The following is a 26204-nucleotide window of genomic DNA, read 5'->3' as shown; positions in this document are numbered from 1 at the left end:
CGATAAGGGGTTATGGGGAGCGGGCAGGGAAGTGGACCTGAGTCCATGATCGGATCAGCCATGATCATATTAAATGACGGAGCAGGCTCGAGGGGCCGTATAGCCTACTCCTGCTCCTATTTCTTATGTTCTTATGTAAGTTGTTGTTGTTGTTGCTATTGGGTCTCCAGATTATTGGTTATTTATATCATTGACTCTCCATTTCCATCAATATAAACCAAATAGTCACAGAAAGACGTATAAGCAGATAGAAATAACATTGGCATGACCATGATTCATCATTTAATCATTTGGACCTTAAAATAATTATTTTTCTTGTGTTTAGATGGATATTTTGGTAGGAAAATCATATTCAGTATTTTACCATTTTAAATTATAGAAGTGCAGTATTTTACCATTTTAAATTAAACGAACTTCAACATAAAAAAATGATTCTAAATTATCTATACCATAAAATCTGTTCTATTATATATGCTTTTACTTACTGTGAATGGAGCATGTGCTGCCATACTTATGCATATTTTATGCAAAAGTTGGGTGTAGGACAATTTACAAACTAGTCAGTAATTGTAATGCTGCAGTTATGTCTCCGAATCGTGTGTGCTGTGCCTTTAACAATAGCGGGGCACTGCCTCTTTAAAAGTGATGAGTGTTTTGTCGGAAGTGGTCCCCTGGCGACGCTTCAAAGCTGCGGCTTTAACACGAATTTCCGCGCATTGTCCGAGTCGTGATGAGGAAAAGGAAACGTGTGATCTGGGGCTGAGCGCAATATATAAAAAAAAAAGCCAGCGGCAGCTTCGGGGCCTTGCAGAGTTGCTGTGTGTGTGAACCATCAGTCAGTCAGACAGTCAGCGCCCCGGACCCGGACCCGACCCGCTGCCCGAGCAAATGTCAGCAGCAATCGAGAGGAAATCGCTGGAAAATGCGGAGTAAGTAGCTGCCGGCTCGCTTACATTTCAGTTGTAACCCGGGGTGAAGGTGTCGAGATTGCGCTGCAGTCAGCCAAACGCATCAAGGGGATTTAAGACATTTCGTCGAACATGGGTTTCTGCACCAGTCTCCCACACCGTCAAACCAGATGGGCAGACCCCATCTGAAAATGTCATTGCAAATCATCTGGAGATTATCTTGATTTCTTCAAGACAGTATAATGGGCTAACATGAAAACCCCAGATTGGAACCGCTTGGGGGGCGGGGGGTTGATGGTAATATTTTGTGAAATGCATTTATTTTCATTTCATTGCTTCATAACTATGTGTGAATCTGCGACAGGCAATTCTCTTTTAAATTAAGCCAGCACATGTATAATTTTCAGTTTTGATTTATTGTGCATGTTACTCTTGAGGATTTATTTGATCTGAGCAGCTGCAGCAACTTCCAGTCCTTTTTATATATAGCATGGCGTTGTGGGACTATTCCTATTCATTTAATTCTTATATAAAAATAGGTTTTAAAAACCACTGCTGAAGAAGGAAGGAGGGTGGAGCGGAATTCTGCACTAGTTAGATCCCACCAGTCCATAGCTGCATCTGATCTCATGCTTATCTGATAAACATTTTTGTTATCAACTGGACCCATGACCTAAATATTAATATTTTGAAGCCACTGTATCTCTGGGGACTTCTCATGACGTGATCTCTAAACATTTTAAGCTGAACTTCCCCTTCAGATAGCTGCAATTGGATTAAACCTAGAGCCATTTTTTTTTAGTTTTAAACTGTGTAACATTTTACAGGATGATCATGATTAGGCAAATTGCTGAAATGCATTGAAAAAGTGAGCATTAAACCACTTTTAAAGCAGCAGAGTTTATATAATTTTTTAATATATTAAAACAGTATATCAACATATGAAAACATCACATTGTATTATAGATGTAAAACAAATAAAATGCTGTATGCTTCTGAGCTGAGGCTCAAACTGGCAAGTGCTTTCCAATCAGCAGCAATTAAACTTAGAATGGCCTTGGGCTCTGTTTACTTAATAATTAGACTTTGTAGCCTTAAGTGGACACTGTTGCATCTTAGTATCAACATAGTGCACTGCTTAGTTTAACACTCCTATATCATTCAATTTACCATTACCAATCCCAGTGGAGACCGATTACTATATCAACATTTTTCAGACACCTCCACCAGTTCAAGTGTTTAATGCAAGCCTGGCTCATTGGTAGTACTCTCATCTCTGAATCAGAAATTTGTGGGTCCAGGCCCCACTACAGGACTTGAGCACAAAATCTAGGCTGGCGCTTCAGTACAGTAACGACAGACTACTGCATCATCAGAGCCGTCTTTTCGATGCAAAATTAAACCAAGGTCCATTGGCCTGCTCAGGTTGATGTAAAATATTCCGTGTCATGACTTGCAGAAAAGCTGGAGAGTTCTGGCCAAAATTTCTCCCTCAGCCAACATTGCCAAAGCAGATTATTTGGTCATTTATCTCATTCATTGCTGTTTGTGGGAATTAGCTGCTGCATTTTCTGACATCATAACCGTAAATCATTAACTGTGAAAGTGCTTGATATATTCTGAGGATGTGAAAGGTGCTATACAAATGCAATTTGATGCATTACCCTTAAAAAATGTGTTTTTTTTTAAAAAGAGAAAGAAAGATTACTCTTTTCATAGCACAGGAAACTTCCCCACCAAAAGAAATTATCTTCTAACTGATTTTAGGAGCCATATTTCAAAAAGGTGTTTTTTAAGGTAAGAAAAGTGATCTGGTTGATTTGCCAAAGAAAAATTGGTTTCTAAATGACTCAGGAATTCACTGCAGTTACACCCTGTGGCCTTAAAGAGACACATTAAGTTACACATAGTTGCACTTTAGCAGCAGAATAAATCATTGGGGATGAAACTGTGCTTGGGCAGGGGCGCAAAACAGGCAGTCGATTTGCTGACCTTTATACCACACGTCCGATATTCAGTTCTACTGTGGTAAATGGAACTGAATGTCGGGTAGAGCATATAGCAGGCGGCCATGCAGCGGTCTGGAGGTTCCGTGCAGGCCGCTTACTGGCTTTTACATGGAAGAAACCGCACAATGTGCAAAAACTTGAAAGGGAACATTGGACCGATGCGATACCACCTGTTTTGCGTCCCATGTTCCATTTCACCCCCATTGTGTGTTACATGGTATAATGCTCCCATCCTACTAAAATAATCTCACAAGTAACGCCATGACTGATCCCCTAGCATATGTGTATTTGCATATAGCTTTAAAAAAAAATTATTATAACACAAGACACCAATTTTGGAAGATTTGCTATAATTTTATCCTCCACTGCAAACAGATGTCAAAATAAGGGTGGCAATTCCACCCAAAATGCCAGATAATGCTAGCTTATTTTAAACCAATACTGTAATGAAACAGAAAAGCTAGTTTCTCACGAGTCAGAACAGACTGGCATCTTTCAATGGGTATATAAGATAAGAAATAGAAGCAGGAATAGGCCATTTGGCACCTCGAGCCTGTTCCGCCATTTAATAAGATCATGGCTGATCTGATCATGGACTCAGCTCCATGTCCTGCCCGCTCCCCATAACCCTTTATTCCCTTATCACTCAAAAAACTGTATCTCCTACTTAAATATATTCAATGACCCAGCCTCCACAGCTCTCTGGGGCAGAGAATTCCGTGGATTTACAACGCTCTGAGAGAAGAAATCCTTCCTCATCTCAGTTTTAAATGGGTGTCCACTTATTCTGAGATTATGTCCCCTAGTTTTAGTTTCCCCTATGAGTGGCAATATCCTCTCTGCATCCACATCATGGGCAGCATTGTCAAAAAGCTATAAAAAGTTTTACGAGTCTGATCGGAAATAGCAAATCTATACATTTAAAAATTCCATTCCGTAGAAAGAAAAAACTTCACATCCTCAGGATGTCTCAAAGTGCTTCACAGCCAATGGAGTTATTTTGAATTGTATTCACTTACAATGTAGGGAAACATGGCCTCCAAATTACACAATAAGGTCCCACAATGAAGACCACATAATCTGTTTCAGGGGCATTGGTTGAGGGCTAAATGTTGGCCAGGACACCAAAGGAACTCCCCTGGTCATCACTGAATAGTGCCATGGGATCTTTTACATCCACCCAAGAGGGCAGATGTCGCATCCAAAAGACAGTACCTCTATAACACTATAACAGTGCAGCACTTCCTCTGTACTGCATTGCAGTGTCAGCTCAGATTGTGTGCACAAGTCTCTGGAGTGGAGCTTGAACCTACAATCTTCTGACTCTAGAGGCAAGAGTGTTACCACAGAGGTTAATTGTAGTGGGCCATTTTTCTCTGTTAAATCTGTGTGTGCAATTTGCAGATATTTTGCAGTTGTCCTATGATAAGTATGCAGCACTCTAGAGTTATAGGCTTTCTGATTTTAGCATACAATTGGTTAGACTGGTGAGGAATGTATTGGTTTCACATAGGTAATTAGTCCTTGGCCTTCATTTCATCCCTTTGCGTTTCAGTTGTAGTACTTTCAGATAATTGCGACATATTTTTGGACAGGCTTCAACTTTTATGCTCTGCGTTGGTGCAAGCTAGGAAGTTAATAACTGCAGGGAGTGGTCCTGGCTAACTGAATTCAGGGTGGATACCACACCTAGTTTCCCTTTTGTTTGCAAAGCCATGGAAAATATGTGTACAGATAAGACCTCTGCAAAACGAGAAACGGTGATGTGGAAAAGGAGATTCAAGTACTTGGGCACTATAGTTGTACATCCTCAGTGAATGTTGGTATTGTCGCAGTTTGATCAGTCAGTGTAAATGTGGTGCCAAGATCGTAATTGCAGAGCAGCCAAATCGTGCTCATGTTTAACTGCTCCATCTTTACCCCTGGGTGGCCTTGAACTGAGGCAGCACTCATGCTAGTTTACAGTACAAGATTAAAGAGGTGATAAATTAGAATACAGAGAACAGTTGTTTAGATGCCCTATTATAGAAAGGTTATTAAAGCCATTAAGGGTGTATAGCATAGCTTCACGAGGAGGATATCAGGAATGAGAAACTATAGTTAAGATACTGGGGTTTAGACGGTTAAATTATGAGGACAGGTTGCATAAACTTGGCTTATATTCCCTTGAGTATAAAAAATTGAGGAGTGATCTGATCGAGGTGTTTAAAATTTTTTAAGGATATATGGAGAAATTTCCTCTGGTGGGGGCGAGGGGGTTCAAAGACATCTTAAACTGGGAGCTAGGCTAGTTAGGAGCAAAATTAGGAAGCACTTTTTAACACAAAGGGTAGTTGAAAGTTGGAACTCTCTCCCTAAAAGGCTGAGAATTCAAGGACAATTGGAGCTTTCAAGACTAAGCTACAGAAATTTCTGTTCGGCAAGGAATATGTAGCAAGATGGGTAACTGGAATTGTGGCGCAGATTAGCCATGAGCTAATTGAATGGTGGAGCAGGCTTGAGGGGCTGAATGGCCTAATCCTGTTTCTAATATTTCTATGGATATGAGAAGAGACCTGAGATACCAGGTCTATTTCTACTGGAGTCGGGACACCGAAGAGGAGTGTCAACCTTGGCTCAGTGGGTAGCACACTTCCCTCTGAGTCAGAAGACTGTGGGTTCGAGTCTCACTCCAGGGACCTGAGCACATAAATCTAGGCTGACATTCCAGTGCAGTGCTGAGGGAGTGCTGCACTGTTGGAGGTGCCATTTTTCGGATGAGACGTTAAACCGAGGCTCCATCTGCTCCCAGGTGGATGTAAAAGATCCCATGGCACTATTTCGAAGAAGAATAGGGAAGTTATCTCCGGTATTCTGGCCAATATTTATCCCTCAATCAACGTAACAAAAAGAGATTAACTGATCATTATCACATTGCTCTTTGTCAGAGCTTGCTGTTTGCAAATTGACTGCTGCATTTCCCACACTACAACAGTAATTACACTCCAAAAGTACTTCATTGGCTGTAAAGTGCTTTGAGACATCTGACGGTTGTAAATGGCAGCTAAATTTAAAAAGTAGAACCTCAAAAGTAGTAATCTCAGGATTGCTACCAGTGCCATGTGCTAGTCAGAGTAGGAATCGCAGGATAGCTCAGATGAATACGTGGCTTGAGGAGTGGTGCAGAAGGGAGGGATTCAAATTCCTGGGACATTGGAACTGGTTCTGGGGAAGGTGGGACCAGTACAAACTGAACGGTCTGCACCTGGGCAGGACCGGAGCCAATGTCCGAGGGGGAGTGTTTGCAAGTGCTGTTGGGGAGGTGTTAAACTAATATGGCAGGAGGATGGGAACCTATGCAGGGAGACAGAGGGAAGTAGAATCGGGACAGAAGCAAAAGATAGAAAGAAGAAAAGTAAATTTGGAGGGCAGAGAATCACGAGGCAAAAAGCCAAAAGGGCCACATTACAGCAAAATCCTAAAGGGGCAAAGGGTGTTAAAAAGACAAGCCTGAAGGCTCTGTGCCTCAACGCGAGGGGTATTCGGAATAAAGTGGATGAATTAACTGCGCAGATAGCAGTTAACGGATATGATGTAATTGGCATCACGGAGACATGGCTCCAGGGTGACCAAGGCTGGGAACTCAACATCGAGAGGGATTCAACATTTAGGAAGGATAGACAGAAAGGAAAAGGAGGTGGGTTGGCGTTGCTGGTTAAAGAGGAAATTAATGCAATAGTAAGGAAGGACATTAGCTTGGATGATGTGGAATCTGTATGGGTGGAACTACGGAATACCAAAGGGCAGAAAACGCTAGTGGGAGTTGTGTACAGACCACCAACAGTAGTAGTGAGGTTGGGGACAGCATCAAACAAGAAATTAGGGATGCATGCAATAAAGGTACAGCAGTTATCATGGGTGACTTTAATCTACATATTGATTGGGCTAACCAAACTGGTAGCAATGCGGTGGAGGAGGATTTCCTGGAGTGTATTAGGGATGGTTTTCTAGATCAATATGTCGAGGAACCTCGACATATGTTCTCGCGGGTGGTTTTGATAGTGCGGTTGGGAGGGCTTTAAACTAGCTTGGCAGGGGGATGGGAACCCAGGAACGGGCTCTGAGCTAGTTAGAGTGGATGAGAGCTCAGATGTATAGAACCCCAAGAAAGGATGCAAACGGCAGGAGGCAACAGAGCAGAGTAGCACTGGGGTAAGTGTAAACCACAAGGTGATAGGAAGGGACAATATGTATGAATATAAAGGGGCTGCAGGAGGGGTCAAAACTAAAAATCATGGTTTAAAAACTATACCTAAACGCACGCCGCATTCGAAACAAAGTAAATGAGTTGACGGCACAAATCATTACAAATGGCTATGATTTGGTGGCCATTACAGAAACGTGGTTGCAGGGTGTCCAAGACTGGGAATTAAACATACAGGGGTATCTGACAATTTGGAAAGATAGACAAGAAGGGAAAGGAGGTGGGGTAGCTCTGTTTATAAAGGATGATATCAGGGCATTTGTGAGAGACGATATTGGCTCTAAATGAACAAAATGTTGAACCATTGTGGGTGGAGATTAGAGATAGTAAGGGGAAAAAGTCACTGGTGGGTGTAGTTTATAGGCCCCCAAATAATAACTTCACGGTGGGGCGGACAATAATCAAGGGAATAATCGAGGCATGTGAAAAAGGAACGGCAGTAATCATGGGGGATTTTAACCTACATATCGATTGGTCAAATCAAATCACACGGGGTAGCCTTGAGGAGGAATTCATAGAATGCATCCGGGATTGTTTCTTAGAACAGTATGTTACAGAACCTAAAAGGGACCAAGCTATCTTAGATCTGGTCCTGTGTAATGAGACAGGAATAATAAACGATCTCCTAGTAAAAGATCCTCTCGGAATGAGTGATCACAGTATGGTTGAATTTGTAATACAGATTGAGGGTGAGGAAGTAGTGTCTCAAACGAGTGTACTATGCTTAAACAAAGGGGACTACAGTGGGATGAGGGCAGAGTTGGCTAAAGTAGACTGGGAACACAGACTAAACGGTGGCACAATTGAGAAACAGTGGAGGACTTTTAAGCAGCTCTTTCATAGTGCTCAACAAAAATATATTCCAGTGAAAAAGAAGAGCGGTAAGAGAAGGGATAACTAACCGTGGATAACCAAGGAAATAAAGGAGAGTATCAAATTAAAAACCAATGCGTATAAGGTGGCCAAGGTTAGTGGGAAACTAGAAGATTGGGAAAATTTTAAATGACAGCAAAGAATGACTAAGAAAGCAATAAAGAAAGGAAAGATAGATTACGAAAGTAAACTTGCGCAAAACATAAAAACAGATAGTAAAAGCTTTTACCGATGTATAAAACGGAAAAGAGTGACTAAAGTAAATGTTGGTCCCTTAGAAGATGAGAAGGGGGATTTAATAATGGGAAACGTGGAAATGGCTGAGACCTTAAACAATTATTTTGCTTCGGTCTTCACCGTGGAAGACACAAAAACCATACCAAAAATTGCTGGTCACGGGAATGTGGGAAGGGAGGACCTTGAGATAATCACTATCACTAGGGGGGTAGTGCTGGACAGGCCAATGGGACTCAAGGTAGACAAGTCCCCTGGTCCTGATGAAATGCATCCCAGGGTATGAAAAGAGATGGCGGAAGTTATAGCAGATGCATTCATTATAATCTACCAAAATTCTCTGGACTCTGGGAAGGTACCATCGGATTGGAAAGCAGCTAATGTAACGCCTCTGTTTAAAAAAAAAAAAAGGGGGCAGACAAAAGGCAGGTAACTATAGGCCGGTTAATTTAACATCTATAGTGGGGAAAATGCTTGAAGCTATCATTAAGGAAGAAATAGCAGGACATCTAGATAGGAATAGTGCAATCAAGCAGACGCAACATGGATTCATGAAGGGGAAATCATGTTGAACTAATTTACTGGAATTCTTTGAGGATATAACGAGCATGGTGGATAGAGGTGTACCGATGGATGTGGTGTATTTAGATTTCCAAAAGGCATTCGATAAGGTGCCACACAAAAGGTTACTGCAGAAGATAAAGGTACGCGGAGTCAGAGGAAATGTATTAGCATGGATCGAGAATTGTCTGGCTAACAGAAAGCAGAGAGTCGGGATAAATGGGTCCTTTTCGGGTTGGAAATTGGTAGTTAGTAGTGTGCCACAGAGATCGCTGCTGGGACCACAACTGTTTACAATATGCATAGATGACCTGGAAGAGGGGACAGAGTGTAGTGTAACAAAATTTGCAGATGACACAAAGATTAGTGGGAAAGCGGGCTGTGTAGAGGACACAGATGCTGCAAAGAGATTTAGATAGGTTAAGCGAATGGGCTAAGGTTTTGCAGATGGAATACAATGTCGGAAAATGTGAGGTCATCCACCTTGGGGAAAAAAAACAGTAAAAGGGAATATTATTTGAATGGGGAGAAATTACAACATGCTGCGGTGCAGAGGGACCTGGGGATCCTTGTGCATGAAAAAGTTAGTTTGCAGGTGCAGCAGGTAATCAGGAAGGCGATTGGAATGTTGGCCTTCATTGTGAGAGGGATGGAGTACAAAAGCAGGGAGATCCTGCTGCAACTGTACAGGGTATTGGTGAGGCCGCACGTGGAGTACTGCGTGCAGTTTTGGTCACCTTACTTAAGGAAGGATATACTAGCTTTGGAGGGGGTACAGAGACGATTCACTAGGCTGATTCCGGAGATGAGGGGGTTACCTTATGATGATAGATTGAGTAGACTGGGTCTTTACTTGTTGGAGTTCAGAAGGATGAGGGGTGATCTTATAGAAACAATTAAAATAATGAAAAGGATAGACAATATAGAGGCAGAGAGGTTGTTTCCACTGGTCGGGAAGACTAGAACTAGGGGGCACAGCCTCAAAATACGGGGGAGCCAATTTAAAACCGAGTTGAGAAGGAATTTCTTCTCCCAGAGGGTTGTGAATCTGTGGAATTCTCTGCCCAGGGAAGCAGTTGAGGCAAGCTCAATGAATGTATTCAAATCACAGATAGATAGATTTTTAACCAATAAGGGAATTAAGGGTTATGGGGAGCGGGCGGGTAATTGGAGCTGAGTCCACGGCCAGATCAGCCATGATCTTGTTGAGTGCCGGAGCAGGCTCGAGGGGCTAGTTCTTATGTTCCTAATTCTTATGTTCTTATGAACCAACTCGAAAGCTGGCCATTCTGGACTGGGTGATGTGTAATGAGAAAGAACTAATTAGCAATCTTGTGCGAAACCCCTCGGGGAAGAGTGACCATAACATGCTAGAATTCTTTATCAAGATGGAGCGTGACACAAGTTAATTCAGAAACTCAGGTCCTGAACTTAAGGAAAGGTAACTTCGATGGTTTGAGGCGTGAATTGACTAGAGTAGACTGGCAAATGGTACTTAAAGGGTTGACAGTGGATAGGCAATGACAAACATTTAAAGATCACATGGATGAACTTCAGCAATTGTACATCCCTGTCTGGAGTAAAAATAAAACGGGGAAGGTGGCTCAACGATGGCTAACGAGGGAAATTAAGGATAGTGTTAAATCCAAGGAAGAGGCATATAAATTGACCAGAAAAAGCAGTAAACCTGAGGACTGGGAGAAATTTAGAAATCAACAGAGGAGGACAAAGGGTATAATTAAGAGGGGGAAAATAGAGGTATGAGAAGAAGCTTGCCGGGAACATAAAAACTGACTGCAAAAGCTTCTATAGATATATGAAGAGAAAAAGATTAGTGAAGACAAACGTCGGTCCCTTGCAGTCGGATTCAGGTGAATTTATAATGGGGAACAAAGAAATGGCAGACCAACTGAACAAATACTTTGGTTCTGTCTTCATGAAGGAAGACACAAATAACCTTCCGGTAGTACGAGAGTCTCGTGAGAAGAAGGAACTGAAGGATATCCTTATTAGGTGGGAAATTGAAGGCCAATAAATCCACGGGGACTGATAGTCTGCATCCCAGAGTACTTAAGGAAGTGGCCCTAGAAATAGTGGATGCATTGGTAATCATTTTCCAACAGGCTATCGACTCTGGATCAATTCCTATGGACTGGAGCAGAACTAAGGTAACACTACTTTTTAAAAAAGGAGGGAGAGAGAAAGTGGGTAATTATAGACAGGTTAGCCTGACATCAGTAGTGGGGAAAATGTTGGAATCAATTATTAAAGGTGAAGTCGCAGCGCATTTGGAAAGCAGTGACAGGATCGGTCCAAGTCAGCATGGATTTATGAAGGGGAAATCATGCTTGACAAATCTTCTGGAATTTTTTGAGGATGTAACTAGCAGAGTAGACAAGGGAGAACCAGTGGATGTGGTGTATTTGGACTTTCAAAAGGCTTTTGACAAGGTCCCATACAAGAGATTGGTGTGCAAAATCAAAGCGCATGGTATTGGGGGTAATGTACTGACGTGGATAGAGAACTGGTTGGCAGACAGGAAGCGAGAGTCGGGATAAACAGGTCCTTTTCAGAATGGCAGGCAGTGACTAGTGGAGTGCCGCAGGGCTCAGTGCTGGGACCCCAGCTCTTTACATTATACATTAATGATTTAGATGAAGGAATTGAGTGTAATATCTCCAAGTTTGCAGATGACACTAAACTGGGTGGCGTTGTGAGCTGTGAGGAGGATGCTAAAAGGCTGCAGGGTGACTTGGACAGGTTAGGTGAGTGGGCAAATGCATGGCAGATGCGGTATAATGTGGATAAATGTGAGGTTATCCACTTTGGAGGCAAAAACACGAAGGCAGAATATTATCTGAATGGTGGCAGATTAGGAAAGGGGGAGGTGCAACGAGACCTGAGGTGTCATAGTTCATCAGTCATGGAAAGTTGGCATACAGGTGCAGCAGGCGGTGAAGAAGGCAAATGGTATGTTGGCCTTCATAGTTAGGGGATTTGAGTATAGGAGCAGGGAGGTCTTACTGCAGTTGTACAGGGCCTTGGTGAGGCCTCACCTGGAATATTGTGTTCAGTTTTGGTCTCCTAATCTGAGGAAGAACGTTCTTGCTATTGAGGGAGTGCAGCGAAGGTTCACCAGACTGATTCCCGGGATGACGGGACTGACATATGAGCAGAGATTGGATGAACTGGGCCTTTATAAACTGGAGTTTAGAAGGATGAGAGGGGATCTCATAGAAACGTAAAAGATTCTGACGGGACTGGACAGGTTAGATGCGGGAAGAATGTTCCCCTTGATGGGGATGTCCAGAAGCAGGGGACACAGTCTTAGGTTAAGGGGTAGGCCATTTAGAACTGAGATGAGGAGAAACATCTTCACTCAGAGAGTTGTTAACCTGTGGAATTCCCTGCCGCAGAGAGTTGTTGATGCCAGTTCATTGGATATATTCAAGAGGGAGTTAGATATGGCCCTTACGGCTAAAGGGATCAAAGGGTGTGGAGAGAAAGCAGGAAAAGGGTACTGAGGGAATGATCAGCCATGATCTTATTGAATGGTGGTGCAGGCTCGAAGGGCTGAATGGTCTACTCCTGCACCTATTTTCTATGTTTCTATATAAATCCAAGTCTTTCTTTTTTAATAGAAGTTTTTAAAATTATGAAACGATTTAATAGGGAAAGATCTATCTCTGTTTGGGGAGTCAGTGATGAGGAGTCATCAACTTAAAATTGTCACTGAGCAGAAGTTGTTAGGAGAAATATCCTTACATTTCCCACAGGAAATGGTTGAGGCAGAGACCGTTGCACCTTTTAGAAACATAGAAACATAGAAAATAGGTGCAGGAGTAGGCCATTCGGCCCTTCGAGCCTGCACCACCATTCAATAAGTTCATGGCTGATCATTCACCTCAGTACCCCTTTCCTGCTTTCTTTCCATATCCCTTGATCCCCTTAGCCGTAAAGTTGGTTCCTCGACATATTGGTCTAGAAAACCATCCCTAATACACTCCAGGAAATCCTCCTCCACCGCATTGCTACCAGTTTGGTTAGCCCAATCAATATGTAGATTAAAGCCACCCATGATAACTGCTGTACCTTTATTGCATGCATCCCTAATTTCTTGTTTGATGCTGTCCCCAACCTTACTACTACTGTTTGGTGGTCTGTACACAACTCCCATTAGCGTTTTCTGCCCCTTGGTATTCCGTAGCTCCACCCATACCGATTCCACATCATCCAAACTAATGTCCTTTCTTACAGTTGCATTAATTTCCTCTTTAACCAGCAATGCCACCCTGCCTCCTTTTCCTTTCTGTCTATCCTTCCTAAATGTTGAATACCCCTGGATGTTGAGTTCCCAGCCTTGGTCACCCTGGAGCCATGTCTCCGTGATGCCAATTACATCATATCCGTCAACTGCTATCTGCGTAGTTAATTCGTCCACCTTATTCCGAATACTCCTCGCATTGAGGCACAGAGCCTTCAGGCTTGTCTTTTCAACACACTTTGCCCTTTAGAATTTTGCTGTAATGTGGCCCTTTTTGCTTCTTGGCTTAGGTTTCTCTGCCCTCCACTTTTACTTTTCTTCTTTCTATCTTTTGCTTCTGCCCCGATTCTACTTCCCTCTGTCACCCTGCATAGGTTCCCATCCCCCTGCCATATTAGTTTAACTCTTCCCCAACAGCACTGGCAAACACTCCCCTAGGGCATTGGTTCCAGTCCTGCCCAGGTGCAGACCGTCCGGTTTGTACAGGTCCCACCTCCCCCAGAACCGGTTCCAATGTCCCAGGAATTTGAATCCCTCCCTTCTGCACCACTCCTCAAGCCACGTCTTCATCTGAGCTATCCTGCGATTCCTACTCTGACTAGCATGTGGCACTGGTAGCAATCCTGAGATTACTACTTTTGAGGTCTTACTTTTTAATTTAGCTCCTAGCTCCCTAAATTCGTCTTGTCGGACCTCATCCCGTTTTTCACCTATATCGTTGGTACCTATATGCACCACGACAACTGGCTGTTCACCCTCCCTTTTCAGAATGCCCTGCATCTGCTCCAAGACATCCTTGACCTTTGCACCAGGGAGGCAACATACCATCCTGGAGTCTCGGTTGCGGCCGCAGGAACGTGTATCTATTCCCCTTACAATTCGATCCCCTATCACGATAGCTCTCCCACTCTTTTTCCTACCCTCCTTTGCAGCAGAGCCACCCATGAACTTGGCTGCTGCTGCCCTCCCCTGATGAGTCATTCCCCCTCCCAACAGTACCCAAAGCGGTGTATCTGTTTTGCAGGGGGATGACCGCAATGCGGTCCGTCAGAAGCTGCAGGCGGTTGAACTTCCCACATAGTACAGGAGGAGCATAACACGTGTCCGAGCTGTCCAGCCATGACTTAACCCTGAGATTAACTTAATTTGGCAACAACAATGCTAAAGGTTACTTACTGATAAAGAAAAGAAAAAGAAAAATTATTACCAATCACTTACCCCCTTGGCTGTGATGTCACCTTTCGATTTCTTTCTACTTTTTTGCCTCTCTGCTGCAGCTGCACCAACTGGCCTCTTGCAGGCCGCTCGCTTCCCGAATTCCCGCCTCCGACCACGAACTCCCGCTGCTCACTGACGGGCCTCTTGTAGGCCGCTCGCCTCCCGGCCTCCCGAACTCCCGCCTCTGACCACAAACTCCTGCTGCTCACTGACGGGCGTCTAGTAGGCCGCTCGCCTCCCGAACTCCCGCCTCTGACCACAAACTCCCGCTGCTCACTGACTGGCATCTAGTAGGCCGCTCGCCTCCCGAACTCCTGCCTCCGACCAAGGGAAAAGTGAATAAACACTTGAAATAGAGAAAGGTGCAGGGCTACGGCGAGAGAGTGAGGCAGTGGGATTACTTTTGGATTGCTCTAGCAAAAGGTCGACACAGACACGATGGACCAAATGTCCATTTCTGCTCTGTAAACCTCTGGTTTTATGGCTTCAACAGCTACTACAACAGTGAATATCTTGATGGGCACTGGAAGTGCCCTTGAGCTGCTTACTGATAAAAAAATCTTCCCCCTCAGGCTGCTGGATCCATACTGATAACTAGATACAACATGGGGAAGGAAGCTTTTACAAATGAGCATTACTGGTACACAACAGCATGTAATGGGAGTGCATATCAACAATTTGGGCTTGGAAGTCAGCACATTCCACTTGATTCACCATGTGCATATCCAGCAAAGAGGGCTCAAAATATTGTGTCTTTCATTTTAAAGTTAGATAACCACCTGAGGAGTGGATCTGTGAATTTGAGAGGAAAGCGGAGTATGACTCGGTCGGACTGCAACCTGGGTTGGCTGTGATAACCGCCACAATTGAAATAAGCTGCTGCAATTCACCATTAAGGCTCAAACATGAATGGCCTCTTGGATGATGGGGGATCTGGCACCTGTGGAACTCCGCCGCAGCAGGTGGAAAAATTAAGCATGCGTTTATTTGTACTAATAAAATGGCCTCCGTGTCTGGCTCTGTATTATCACATGACACATTGCTGATTGGTCCCCTTGGAGGATAAGCCATATCCTGAAGTTTCTCTGGAATGTGTAACTGGTGCAGCCCAGCCCAAGTTCTGACTGACTTTGCAATTTGTAATTCGACCCATTCTGACTTCAGAAGGCAGAGAGATCTCCAATAACTCAGCAAAAGCCACTAAGTTCCAGCCGAAGTCCCTTACCCCAGCACAAGTGCATGACTTTACCCCCCACCTATCCTCTGTGCCATAGATGGGGCATTGTGTGTGGGTCATGGATTATTAACAGGTTTATTGGGTATGAAGTGAATAGTGAATGTGTCGTGACTTCTGGACCTCTAACAAGCTCCCTGCTGGAGTGGAGCCAATCGAGAGGACGAACAGGAAATTGTTCAACCTCCGTCATCTCCAGTCGAGCACCAAGGTTGTCCCAGCCTCTGTCATTCAATTACCGTATGCAGAAGACGCTTGCGTTTGCGCACACTCAAACGTCGAACTCCAAACTATCGTTGACACCTTCATTGAAGCATATGAGAGACTGGGCCTTACATTAAACATCCGCATGACAAGGTTCTCTACCAACCTGCCCCTGCCACACAGTGCCCCAGCCCTCCGATCATCAAGATCCACGACAAGATCTTGGACAGTGTGGACCACTTTCCATACCTTGGGAGCCTCCCGTCAGTAGACATCGATAACAAAACCCAACACCGCCTTCAGTGTGTCAGTGCAGCCTGCAGTCACCTGAGGAAAAGAGTGCTTGAAGGCCAAAATCGCAAACCCGGCCCCAAGTTCATGGTCTACAGAGCAGTAGTGATTCCCGTCCTCCTTTATGCTTCAGAGACATGGACAATGTACAGTAGACACCTCAAAGCACTGGAGGAGTACCACAAACCTTTGTCTTACGGATGTTTAATGTAAGACCCAGACTCTCATACACTTCCGTGAAGGTGTCAATGATGGTTTGGATTTCGGCCTCTGAGTATGTACAAACGCAAGCGTCGTCTGCATACTGTAATTCAATGACAGAGGTTGGGACAACCTTGGTGCTCGATTGGCGGCGATGGAGGTTGAACAATTTTCCATTCGTCCTGTAGATTAGCTCCACTCCAGCGGGGCGCTTTGTTGGCATTACTGTGTAATGCTGTGCCAGAATGCAATTTTACACCGCAATGCAAGCACACCGATTCATAGAAACATAGAAAATAGGTGCAGGAGTAGGCCATTCGGCCCTTCAAGCCTGCACCGCAATTCAATATGATCATGGCTGATCATGCAACTTCAGTACCCCATTCCTGCTTTCTCTCCATACCCCCGATCCCTTTTAGCCGTAAGGGCCACATCTAATTCCCTTTTGAATATATCTAACAAACTGGCCTCAACAACTTTCTGTGGTAGAGAATTCCACAGGTTAACAATTCTCTGAGTGAAGAAGTTTCTCCTCATCTCGGTCCTGATTGGCTTACCCCTTATCCTTAGACTGTGACCCCTGGTTCTGGACTTCCCCAACATCAGGAACATTCTTCCTTCATCTAACCTGTCCAGTTCCTTCAGAATTTTATATGTTTCTGTGAGATTCCCTCTCATTCATCTAAGTTCCAGTCAATATAAGCTTACATTTTGAAGTGAATTTTTGGGAGGCAGCAGTATATGAAGCTCTTTAAGAGATCCAGGAACAAAATGGGTTTCGAGCGCCTTCAGCTAGAAATTTAAACTTCAGTTTCATTGGCTGCATTAGACCCACATGTTAGGAATTGACAGTGCTGCAGTAACATAAAGGTGACCTCTGTTGCATCTTCTTGCCTCCAGGCTGCATTAGAGTCTATTATTAAGGCAAATTCTTCTTAGGTAGTCCCCTGGAGTCGAGGATGACTTGCTTCCACACCAATGGGGGATCTACAGTCTGTCACAGGTGGGGCAGAGGTGGTTGGCGGGACGGGGTGCTTGATTTGTCGTACGCTCCTTCCGCTTTTTGTACTTGTGCTCCCGGCGAAGAGACTCGGAAGCTCCTCCTCCACTTTGAGTGGTCTTGGGCCAAGGATTCCCAAGAGTCAGTGGGGATGTTGCATTTTTTCAAGGAGGCTTTGAGGGTGTCCTTGAAGTGTTTTCTCTGCCTCCTGGGGCTTACTTGCCGTGACGGAGCTCGGAGTAGAGTGCTTGTTTCGGGAGGCTAGCATCGGGCATGCGGACAATGTGGCCTGTCCACCGGAGCAGGTCGAGCGTGGTCAATGCTTCGATGCTGGGGACATGCTGCGTCGTGCTGACAAGTCACAACATTCCTCCCCTTCAGTTAAAGGGGAGGGCCGCTGCGAATGCTGCATGGGGTTTAGTTAGGCCCACTGGGCCACCAGGGAGGGCTTCGACCGGGCAAGTGGCCCGGTATCCAAGAGGGGTTTGCCAGGCTGTCTGTTGGTGGACCGACTGAACCCGTGGCCATAATTGTCGAGCCCGCCTGGCAGTCGGCGGACAATTAAAATAAGATAGCGACCACGGCAGCACGCTTTCCCCTTTTAAGGGTGGACGCACCACCCAGCCACACACAGCTTCCTGCCGAGGAAAGCTGTCAGTGGCACCAACCCGCGTCGCCACTCCCGCGGGGCAATTTCTCTCTCGGGGCTGAAAGGGGTCGCCACCAGTCGGAAGGGGGGTCGGCACGTGCCCGACGGGGCGGTAACACAAGCGGAGCGGAAACTCGTTCCTGCTGCTCCCAGCCTGAGGCAATTTAGAAAGGGTCGGCTCATTCATCTGCCCCCGGTTGGTAAGGCCTCTCCGCTCCATTACCACTTCATAGAGGCGGTAATGGAGCTTAAGAAGGGGGACAATTTTCCCCCTCAATGATGCAGCACTGGTGCCTCTAGAGGTGGAGATCAAGAGGTCCTTTCCCCTTGTTCCTACAGATAAAGGTAGCATGAATACTGCCACCGGAGGTTTATGCCATCTTTTCAGACCATGCTGATTGTGGCAGATCCATAGAGGCCAGCATTACAAATACATTTGCATTTCCGATGATTCTCTGCTGCTGTGAAGGTAGCAGTGCCATATTATTTACCTTCTACTGGATCTCTTGGCTGGTACCAGTCTCTGTTGTGCCTGATCTGTCCTGTTTATATTATGGAGCGGAATTAGCAACAGTAGAAAACTATGCTTGGGTGAGATTTGCGCATATGCAGTTGATCTAAAGTCACAGATGTGACTACACCGCCACTGCGTGTATGTGTGTGTGTGTGTGTGGTGTATGTGCATTTAGTGCAAAGTCGCCCCAAAATCTCTCCCCTTCCATGTTTAAACTTCCCCTGGCCTTAATAGGCCCTAATAGGGGGTGCATTTCTTTCCCTAAAACCCTAAATCCCACAAATTTGGGCCTACTTCAGGCGCAAATCTTTGTAAGGATTACTGCTTGCAGAATGCGAAAGATCATTGACATCAACATAGCCCCAAAGTGGCGACGGTAGCAGAAGCAGTGATGCAAAAAAGTCAACGCGGGGCACTCAAAGACCCAGCTAAGAGAGCCCTATACAATCAGCCCCTCACAGCTAACCTGGCGTGCCTTGATGACCCCGAGACGCAGAATGCCCACAGCGCTTGGTCTGCCCTCCAGGTCTCCATAACCAGTGCCTGCGAAGAGGCGCTTGGTCACTCAACCAGGAAACACCAGGACTGGTTTGACGAGAATGACCAGGAGATCCAAGAGCTAATAAATCACAAGCGCAGGGCATTTTTGAACCTAAAACAACAACCCAACTCGGGAGCAGTAAGGTCGCATTACAGATGGCTTAAGGCCGAGCTCCAACAAAAAACTCGGGACCTAAAGAACAAATGGTGGATGGAGAAAGCACAGGAGATACAGCAGCTCGCCGATAGCCATGATGTGCGAGGATTCTTCACCGCAGTCAAGGCCACTATGGCCCAAGCACCTAAGGCCCCACCCCACTGCTGGCCAAGAATGGGGAAACACTCATCAAGGACACCAAGGCAGTCAGGGCCCGCTGGAAGGAGCACTTCGAAGATCTCCTCAACCGAAACTCTGCATTTGACTCGAGTGTTCTCGACTCCATCCCGCAGCATGCTACCTGCCACCACCTCAGTAAAACCCCAGCTCTGCACGAGGTAGAAAAAGCCATAAGACAGCTTAAGAACAACAAGGCTACGGGAGCGGATGAAATTCCCATTGAGGCACTGAAGTATGGCGGAGAGGCACTGTTGGCGCGAGTGCATGACCTCATCTCTCTCATCTAGAGGGAGGAGAGCATGCTGGGAGATCTCAGAGATGCTGTGATCGTGACCATCTTTAAAAAAGGGGATAAGTCCGACTGCGGCAACTACAGAGGAATCTCCCTGCTATCAGCCACTGAGAAAGTCGTCGCTAGAGTCCTCCTCAACCGTCTTCTCCCTGTGGCTGAGGAGCTCCTCCCGGAGACACAGTGCGGATTTCAGCCTCTACGGGGCACAACAGATACGATTTTTACAGTGCAACAGCTGCAAAAAAAATGCAGGGAACAGCGCCAGCCCTTGTTCATGGCCGCCTTTGACCTTATGGCCTTTGACAACCGCGAGGGACTATGGAGCGCCCTCCTCCGTTTCGGCTGCCCCCAAAAGTTCGTCACCATCTTCCGCCTGCTCCACGACATGCAAGCCATGATCCTTACCAACGGATCTATTACAGACCCAATCCACGTCTGGACCGGGGTCAAACAGGGCTACACCATCGCACCAACCCTCTTCTCAATCTTCCTCGCTGCCATGCTTCACCTCGCACTCAACAAGCTCCCCACTGGAGTGGAACTAAACTACAGAACCAGTGGTAACCTGTTCAACCTTCGTCGCCTCCAGGCCAGATCAAGGACCACCCCAACCTCTGTCGTTGAGCTACAGTACGCGGACGATGCCTGCGTCTGCGCACATACAGAGGCTGAACTCCAGGTCATAGTCAACATATTCACTGAGGCATACGAAAGCATGGGCCTTACACTAAACATCCATAAGACAAAGGTCCTCCACCAACCTGTCCCCGCCGCACAGCACTGCCCCCCAGTCATCAAGATCCACGGCGCAGCCCTGGACAACGTGGACCATTTCCCATACCTCGGGAGCCTCTTATCAACAAGGGCAGACATTGACGACGAGATTCAACACCATCTCCGGTGCGCCAGTGCAGCCTTCAGCCGCCTGAGGAAAAGAGTATTCAAAGACCAGGCCCTCAAATCTGCCACCAAGCTCATGGTCTACAGGGCTGTAGTAATACTTGCCCTCCTGTATGGCTCAGAGACATGGACCATGTACAGTAGACACCTAAAGTCACTGGAGAAATACCACCAACAATGTCTCCGCAGGATCCTGCAAATCCCCTGGGAGGTCAGACGCACCAAAATTAGCGTCCTCGACCAGGCCAACATCCCCAGCATTGAAGCACTGACCACACTCGATCAGCTCCTCTGGGTAGGCCACATTGTTCGCATGCCTGACATGAGACTCTCAAAGCAAGCACTCTACTCGGAACTCCTGCACGGCAAGCAAGCCTAAGGTGGGCAGCGGAAATGTTTCAAGGACACCCTCAAAGCCTCCTTGATAAAGTGTAACATCCCCACCGACACCTGGGAATCCCTGGCCAAAGACCGCCCTAAGTGGAGGAAGTGCATCCGGGAGGGCGCTGAGCACCTAGAGTCTCATCGCCGAGAGCATGCAGAAACCAAGCGCAGGCAGCGGAAAGAGCGTGTGGTAAACCAGTCTCGCCTACCCTTTCCTCCAATGACTGTCTGTCCCACCTGTGACAGGGACTGTGGTTGTTGTCTTGGATTTTTAGAGTGGAAGCAAGTCTTCCTCAATTCCAAGGAACTGCCTATGATGATGAGTGCAAAGTCAAGCCTGCCCGCAGAGCTTCCCTGATTTGTACCGACCAGTTATACCAAAAGCACATCAGGGTGTGAGGCTGGTTCACCGGCAGCGAGATCCTCAATGAAACGACCCAGTATCAAAAGCTGTCAGCGTGTGCTGTTTATAATCTCTACTGCTGAAGTTTTCATTAGTGCAGCAGGCAAAATAGCTCCAAGAGAGTTTCATTACCTCTCTCCAATGGCTGGAGCGTTGGATCATTTGTGTCACAGGGCTGCCTCTAATTCAGTAAATTCAGCAAATTAGCACCTGAATCTGACCTCTTGACACAGCCAGATGGCGGTGCTAAAAAAGTGGTGACACTGTAGATGTTGCAATATCTTACATATACACGCACTTACTGAAGACAGTTACAAATGTTAGGTAACAACAGCTGTGTGCAGCTCATTTGAAGGAACTCATACCACAAGTGATGCATTTCTGATCCTTACGTAATTCCAGTCTGTAAGGTGGGTAATCTGATGATGCAGTGTAACTGCAGTTGTTAATACAAATGGTGCCAAGCTCCATTGCTCACTCAATTAACTAATGAAGCTAAGGAGGAGGAGTACTTTTGTTTTTAAATTTAGAAGTTATTTAGACTGGCACCACAGTTCATTAATGACAGGGGGGAAAAGATGCAGAGAAGATCCATCAGGAAGGAAAGATTTGTATTTATACAGTGTCTCATCACATCGCACAGAAATATCTCAAAGAAAGAACTTGCATTTATATAGCCACATTCACATTTGAAAGCAGGTAATAGCCAATTAACTATTTTGAAGTGCAGTCACTGGTTCTCTATAGGCAAACACAGCAGCCAATTTGCACACAGCAAAGTCCCACAAACACCAAATGAGATAAATGACCAGTTTATCTATTTTTGCTGGTGTTGGTTGAGGGAAGAATATTGGCTTGGACACTGGGAGGTCCCCATGCTTATCTTCCTACGATGCCATGGAATCTTTTACAATCGCCTGAACATTGGTTTAATACCGTATCTGAAAGATGGTTCCGCTGGCAATGCAGCACTCCCTCAGTAATTCACATAATTATCAGCCTGGATTATGTGCTCAGATATTGGAGTGGGGCTTGAACCCACAATTTTTTAACCGGGCACATGCAAATAGATCTAATCCCTGTTTGACGACCCTTTGCAAAGTTGGGTTGCCCTGAACATTTAGGAAAACGTATAGCCTAACCAGCCGTCCTTAAAGGGATCACTGGAGGCCGCTACCAAAAAGATATGTTTTAAAATAACACTTACCTGAATGAGGAGCATCCCTGCTGTACCCTGGCCCAGTGCTGAATATCATTGCCAGCCCTCGCTTGGCCCTGTCCCCTCTCCCAACTGCTCCTCCCGATCGATTTCCCCCTCCCCGATCACTTACCACCCTGACCCAGGATCTACCCGAGGGCCACTCCAGATGACATAGCGGCTTGAAATTGAAATTCTCTTTGCCGGCGAGCCGCCTTGGGATGCCCGGTAGACATCTGCAGCTCGCTCGCCTCACGTAAATAAGGCCGGGCCCAATATCAGGTGGGCCTAGGGCCTACCCATTCCAGCAGAGGGATCTTTCCTGTGACCAGTGCACACCAGCAGGCAGGCCCAAACCAATTTCTGGGCTAATATTCACAAACTAACCAGAAGCAAGTTCTTTAAAAATCCTGAAGTTTAGCTCAGATTTTCTTAAAACGTAACTTTGTATATTAATGAAACCGCCTCTGTCCAGGTTAGTGACTCCCGATGTTAGGATGTGGCATTTATACATCTTTTTCTATCATGCGCCTCTCATACTGAAATCATACCCCTTTGAGCAGAAATGGTACAAGAGCTGCGGGCCACAGCGAACTCAACTGATTCAAATCAGATCTGATTAAATTCTGGTTCACTTTTGTGAAAATGAAAATTTATTGCACAATTAATAATGTTTTTATTTAGGCTGAAGAATCCAAGAAACTCGAGTAGAATTTGACCAATTTAACATGATGCCAATAAATCCCTCAGAGAATTGTAGGTCCCACCCGTGTGCTTCAGGCTTTTGTATCCTTGTAAATGAACCTATTGATTCAACAGTTTCCTTTTGTGCTATTTAAACAGAAAACCGGATAATAAACACAAAGGTTTGATTTTGCCTGGGAAATAGAAGTTTAAAAAATTGCAGTGTCATGTGATTTGAGATCCCTTTTAACATAGTTAAATAATTAAACAGAATTACAATTAACATCCTTTGCTGACTTTTAGATAAATCATAGAAGTTTACAACATGAGGAGGCTTTGGCCCTTTGCTAGGGCAATTCAAAACTAAACCCACTGCCTTGCACTCTCAGAAGAACATAAGAAATAGGAGCAGGGGTAGGCCATATGGCCTCTCGAGCCTGATCCGCCATTCAATAAGATCATGGCTGATAAGACAGCCCTTCCATCTGAGGAATCCACCTCATGAACCTTCTCTGAAGTACCTCCAATCAAGTATATCCCTCCTTAAATACGAGACCAAAACTGTACGCAGTACTCCAGGTGTGGTCTAACCAGTACCCATCATCATCATAGGAAGTCCCTCGAAACGAGGATGACTAGCTTCCACGCCAAAAAAGGATGAGAACTTACCATAAGAACATAAGAACATAAGGAATAGGAACAGGAGTAGGCCATATGGCCTCTCGAGCCTGCTCCGCCATTCAATATCATGGCTGATCTGATCATGGATTCAGCTCCACTTCCCTGCCCACTCCCCATAACCCTTTATCCCCTTATCAGTTAAGAAACCGTCTATTTCTGTCTTAAATTTATTCAATGACCCAACTTCCACAGCTTTCTGAGGCAGCGAATTCCACAGATTCACAACCCTCTAAGAAAATAAATTTCTCCTCATCCCTGTTTTAAATCGGCGGCCCCTTATTCTAAGATCATGCTCTCTAGTTCGAGTCGCCCCCATCAGTGGAAACATCCTCTCTGCATCCACCCTGTCAAACCCCCTCATAAACTTATATATCTCGATAAACATAAAATATAAAAACAGATAGTGAAAGCTTTTACCGATATATAAAGCGGAAAAGAGTGAATAAAGTAAATGTTGGTCCCTTAGAAGATGAGAAGGGGGATTTAATAATGGGAAATGTGGAAATGGCTGAGACCTTAAACAATTATTTTGCTTCGGTCTTCACAGTGGAAGACACAAAAACCATGCCAAAAATTGCTGATCACGGGAATGTGGGAAGGGAGGACCTTGAGATGATCACTATCACTAGGGGGGTAGTGCTGGACAGGCTAATGGGACTCAAGGTAGACAAGTCCCCTGGTCCTGATGAAATGCATCCCAGGGTATTAAAAGAGATGGCGGAAGTTATAGAGAGGCATTCGTTATAATCTACCAAAATTCTCTGGACTCTGGGGAGGTATCAGCGGGTTGGAAAGCAGCTAATGTAACGCCTCTGTTTAAAAAAGGGGGCAGACAAAAGGCAGGTAACTATAGGCCGGTTAGTTTAACATCTGTAGTGGGGAAAATGCTTGAAGCTATCATTAAGGAAGAAATAGCGGGACATCTAGATAGGAATAGTGCAATCAAGCAGACGCAACATGGATTCATGAAGGGGAAATCATGTTGAACTAATTTACTGGAATTCTTTGAGGATATAACGAGCATGGTGGATAGAGGTGTACTGATGGATGTGGTGTATTTAGATTTCCAAAAGGCATTCGATAAGGTGCCACACAAAAGGTTACTGCAGAAGATAAAGGTACGCGGAGTCAGAGGAAATGTATTAGCATGGATCGAGAATTGTCTGGCTAACAGAAAGCAGAGAGTCGGGATAAATGGGTCCTTTTCGGGTTGGAAATCGGTGGTTAGTGGTGTGCCACAGGGATCGGTGCTGGGACCACAACTGTTTACAATATACATAGATGACCTGGAAGAGAGGACAGGGTGCAGTGTAACGAAATTTGCAGATGGCACAAAGATTAGTGGGAAAGCGGGTTGTGTAGAGGTCACAGAGAGGCTGCAAAGAGATTTAGATAGGTTAAGCGAATGGGCTAAGGTTTGGCAGATGGAATACAATGTCGGAAAATGTGAGGTTATCCACCTTGGGGGAAAAAAAAACAGTAAAAGGGAATATTATTTGAATGGGGAGAAATTACAACATGCTGCGGTGCAGAGGGACCTGGGGGTCCTTGTGCATGAATCCCAACAAGTTAGTTTGCAGGTGCAGCAGGTAATCAGGAAGGCGAATGGAATGTTGGCCTTCATTGCGAGAGGGATGGAGTACAAAAGCAGGGAGGTCCTGCTGCAACTGTACAGGGTATTGGTGAGGCTGCACCTGGAGTACTGCGTGCAGTTTTGGTCACCTTACTTAAGGAAGGATATACTAGCTTTGGAGGGGGTACAGAGATGATTCACGAGGTTGATTCCGGAGATGAGGGGTTACCTTATGATGATAGATTAAATAGACTGGGTCTTTACTCGTTGGAGTTCAGAAGGATGAGGGGTGATCTTATCGAAACATTTAAAATAATAAAAGGGATAGACAAGATAGAGGCAGAGAGGTTGTTTCCACTGGTCGGGGAGACTAGAACTAGGGGGCACAGCCTCAAAATACAGGGGAGCCAATTTAAAACCGAGTTGAGAAGGAATTTCTTCTCCCAGAGGGTTGTGAATCTGTGGAATTCTCTGCCCAGGGAAGCAGTTGAGGCTAGCTCATTGAATGTATTCAAATCACAGATAGATAGATTTTTAACCAATAAGGGAATTAAGGGTTATGGGGAGCGGGCGGGTAAGTGGATCTGAGTCCATGGCCAGATCAGCCATGATCTTGTTAAATGGCGGAGCAGGCTCAAGGGTCTAGATGGCCTACTCCTGTTCCTAATTCTTATGTTCTTATGTTCACCTCTCATTCTTCTGAATTCCAATGAGTAGAGGCCCAACCTACTCAACCTTTCCTCATAAGTCAACCCCCTCATCCCCGGAATCAACCTAGTGAACCTCCTCTGAACTGCCTCCAAAGCAAG

The 26204-nt window shown here is 45.3% G+C and overlaps 1 protein-coding gene across 1 annotated transcript in view; it reads left to right on the top strand.

The window, feature by feature from the left end:
• Positions 1–657: 657 nt before the first annotated feature.
• The window catches only part of lmo2 (LIM domain only 2 (rhombotin-like 1)), a 45117-nt gene continuing 19570 nt past the window's right edge, over positions 658–26204 (top strand). The window contains exon 1 of the mRNA XM_070899648.1: positions 658–929. Coding sequence (XP_070755749.1) covers positions 889–929 — 41 coding nt within the window. The 5' untranslated portion in view covers positions 658–888. The remainder of the gene's footprint in view (positions 930–26204) is intronic.

This window comes from Pristiophorus japonicus, chromosome 14 (genome assembly GCF_044704955.1).
Source record: "Pristiophorus japonicus isolate sPriJap1 chromosome 14, sPriJap1.hap1, whole genome shotgun sequence".
Taxonomy (NCBI): Eukaryota; Metazoa; Chordata; class Chondrichthyes; family Pristiophoridae; genus Pristiophorus; species Pristiophorus japonicus.
Note: the sequence above shows the minus strand (reverse complement) of the source record. Positions and strands in the feature narration are given on the sequence as shown.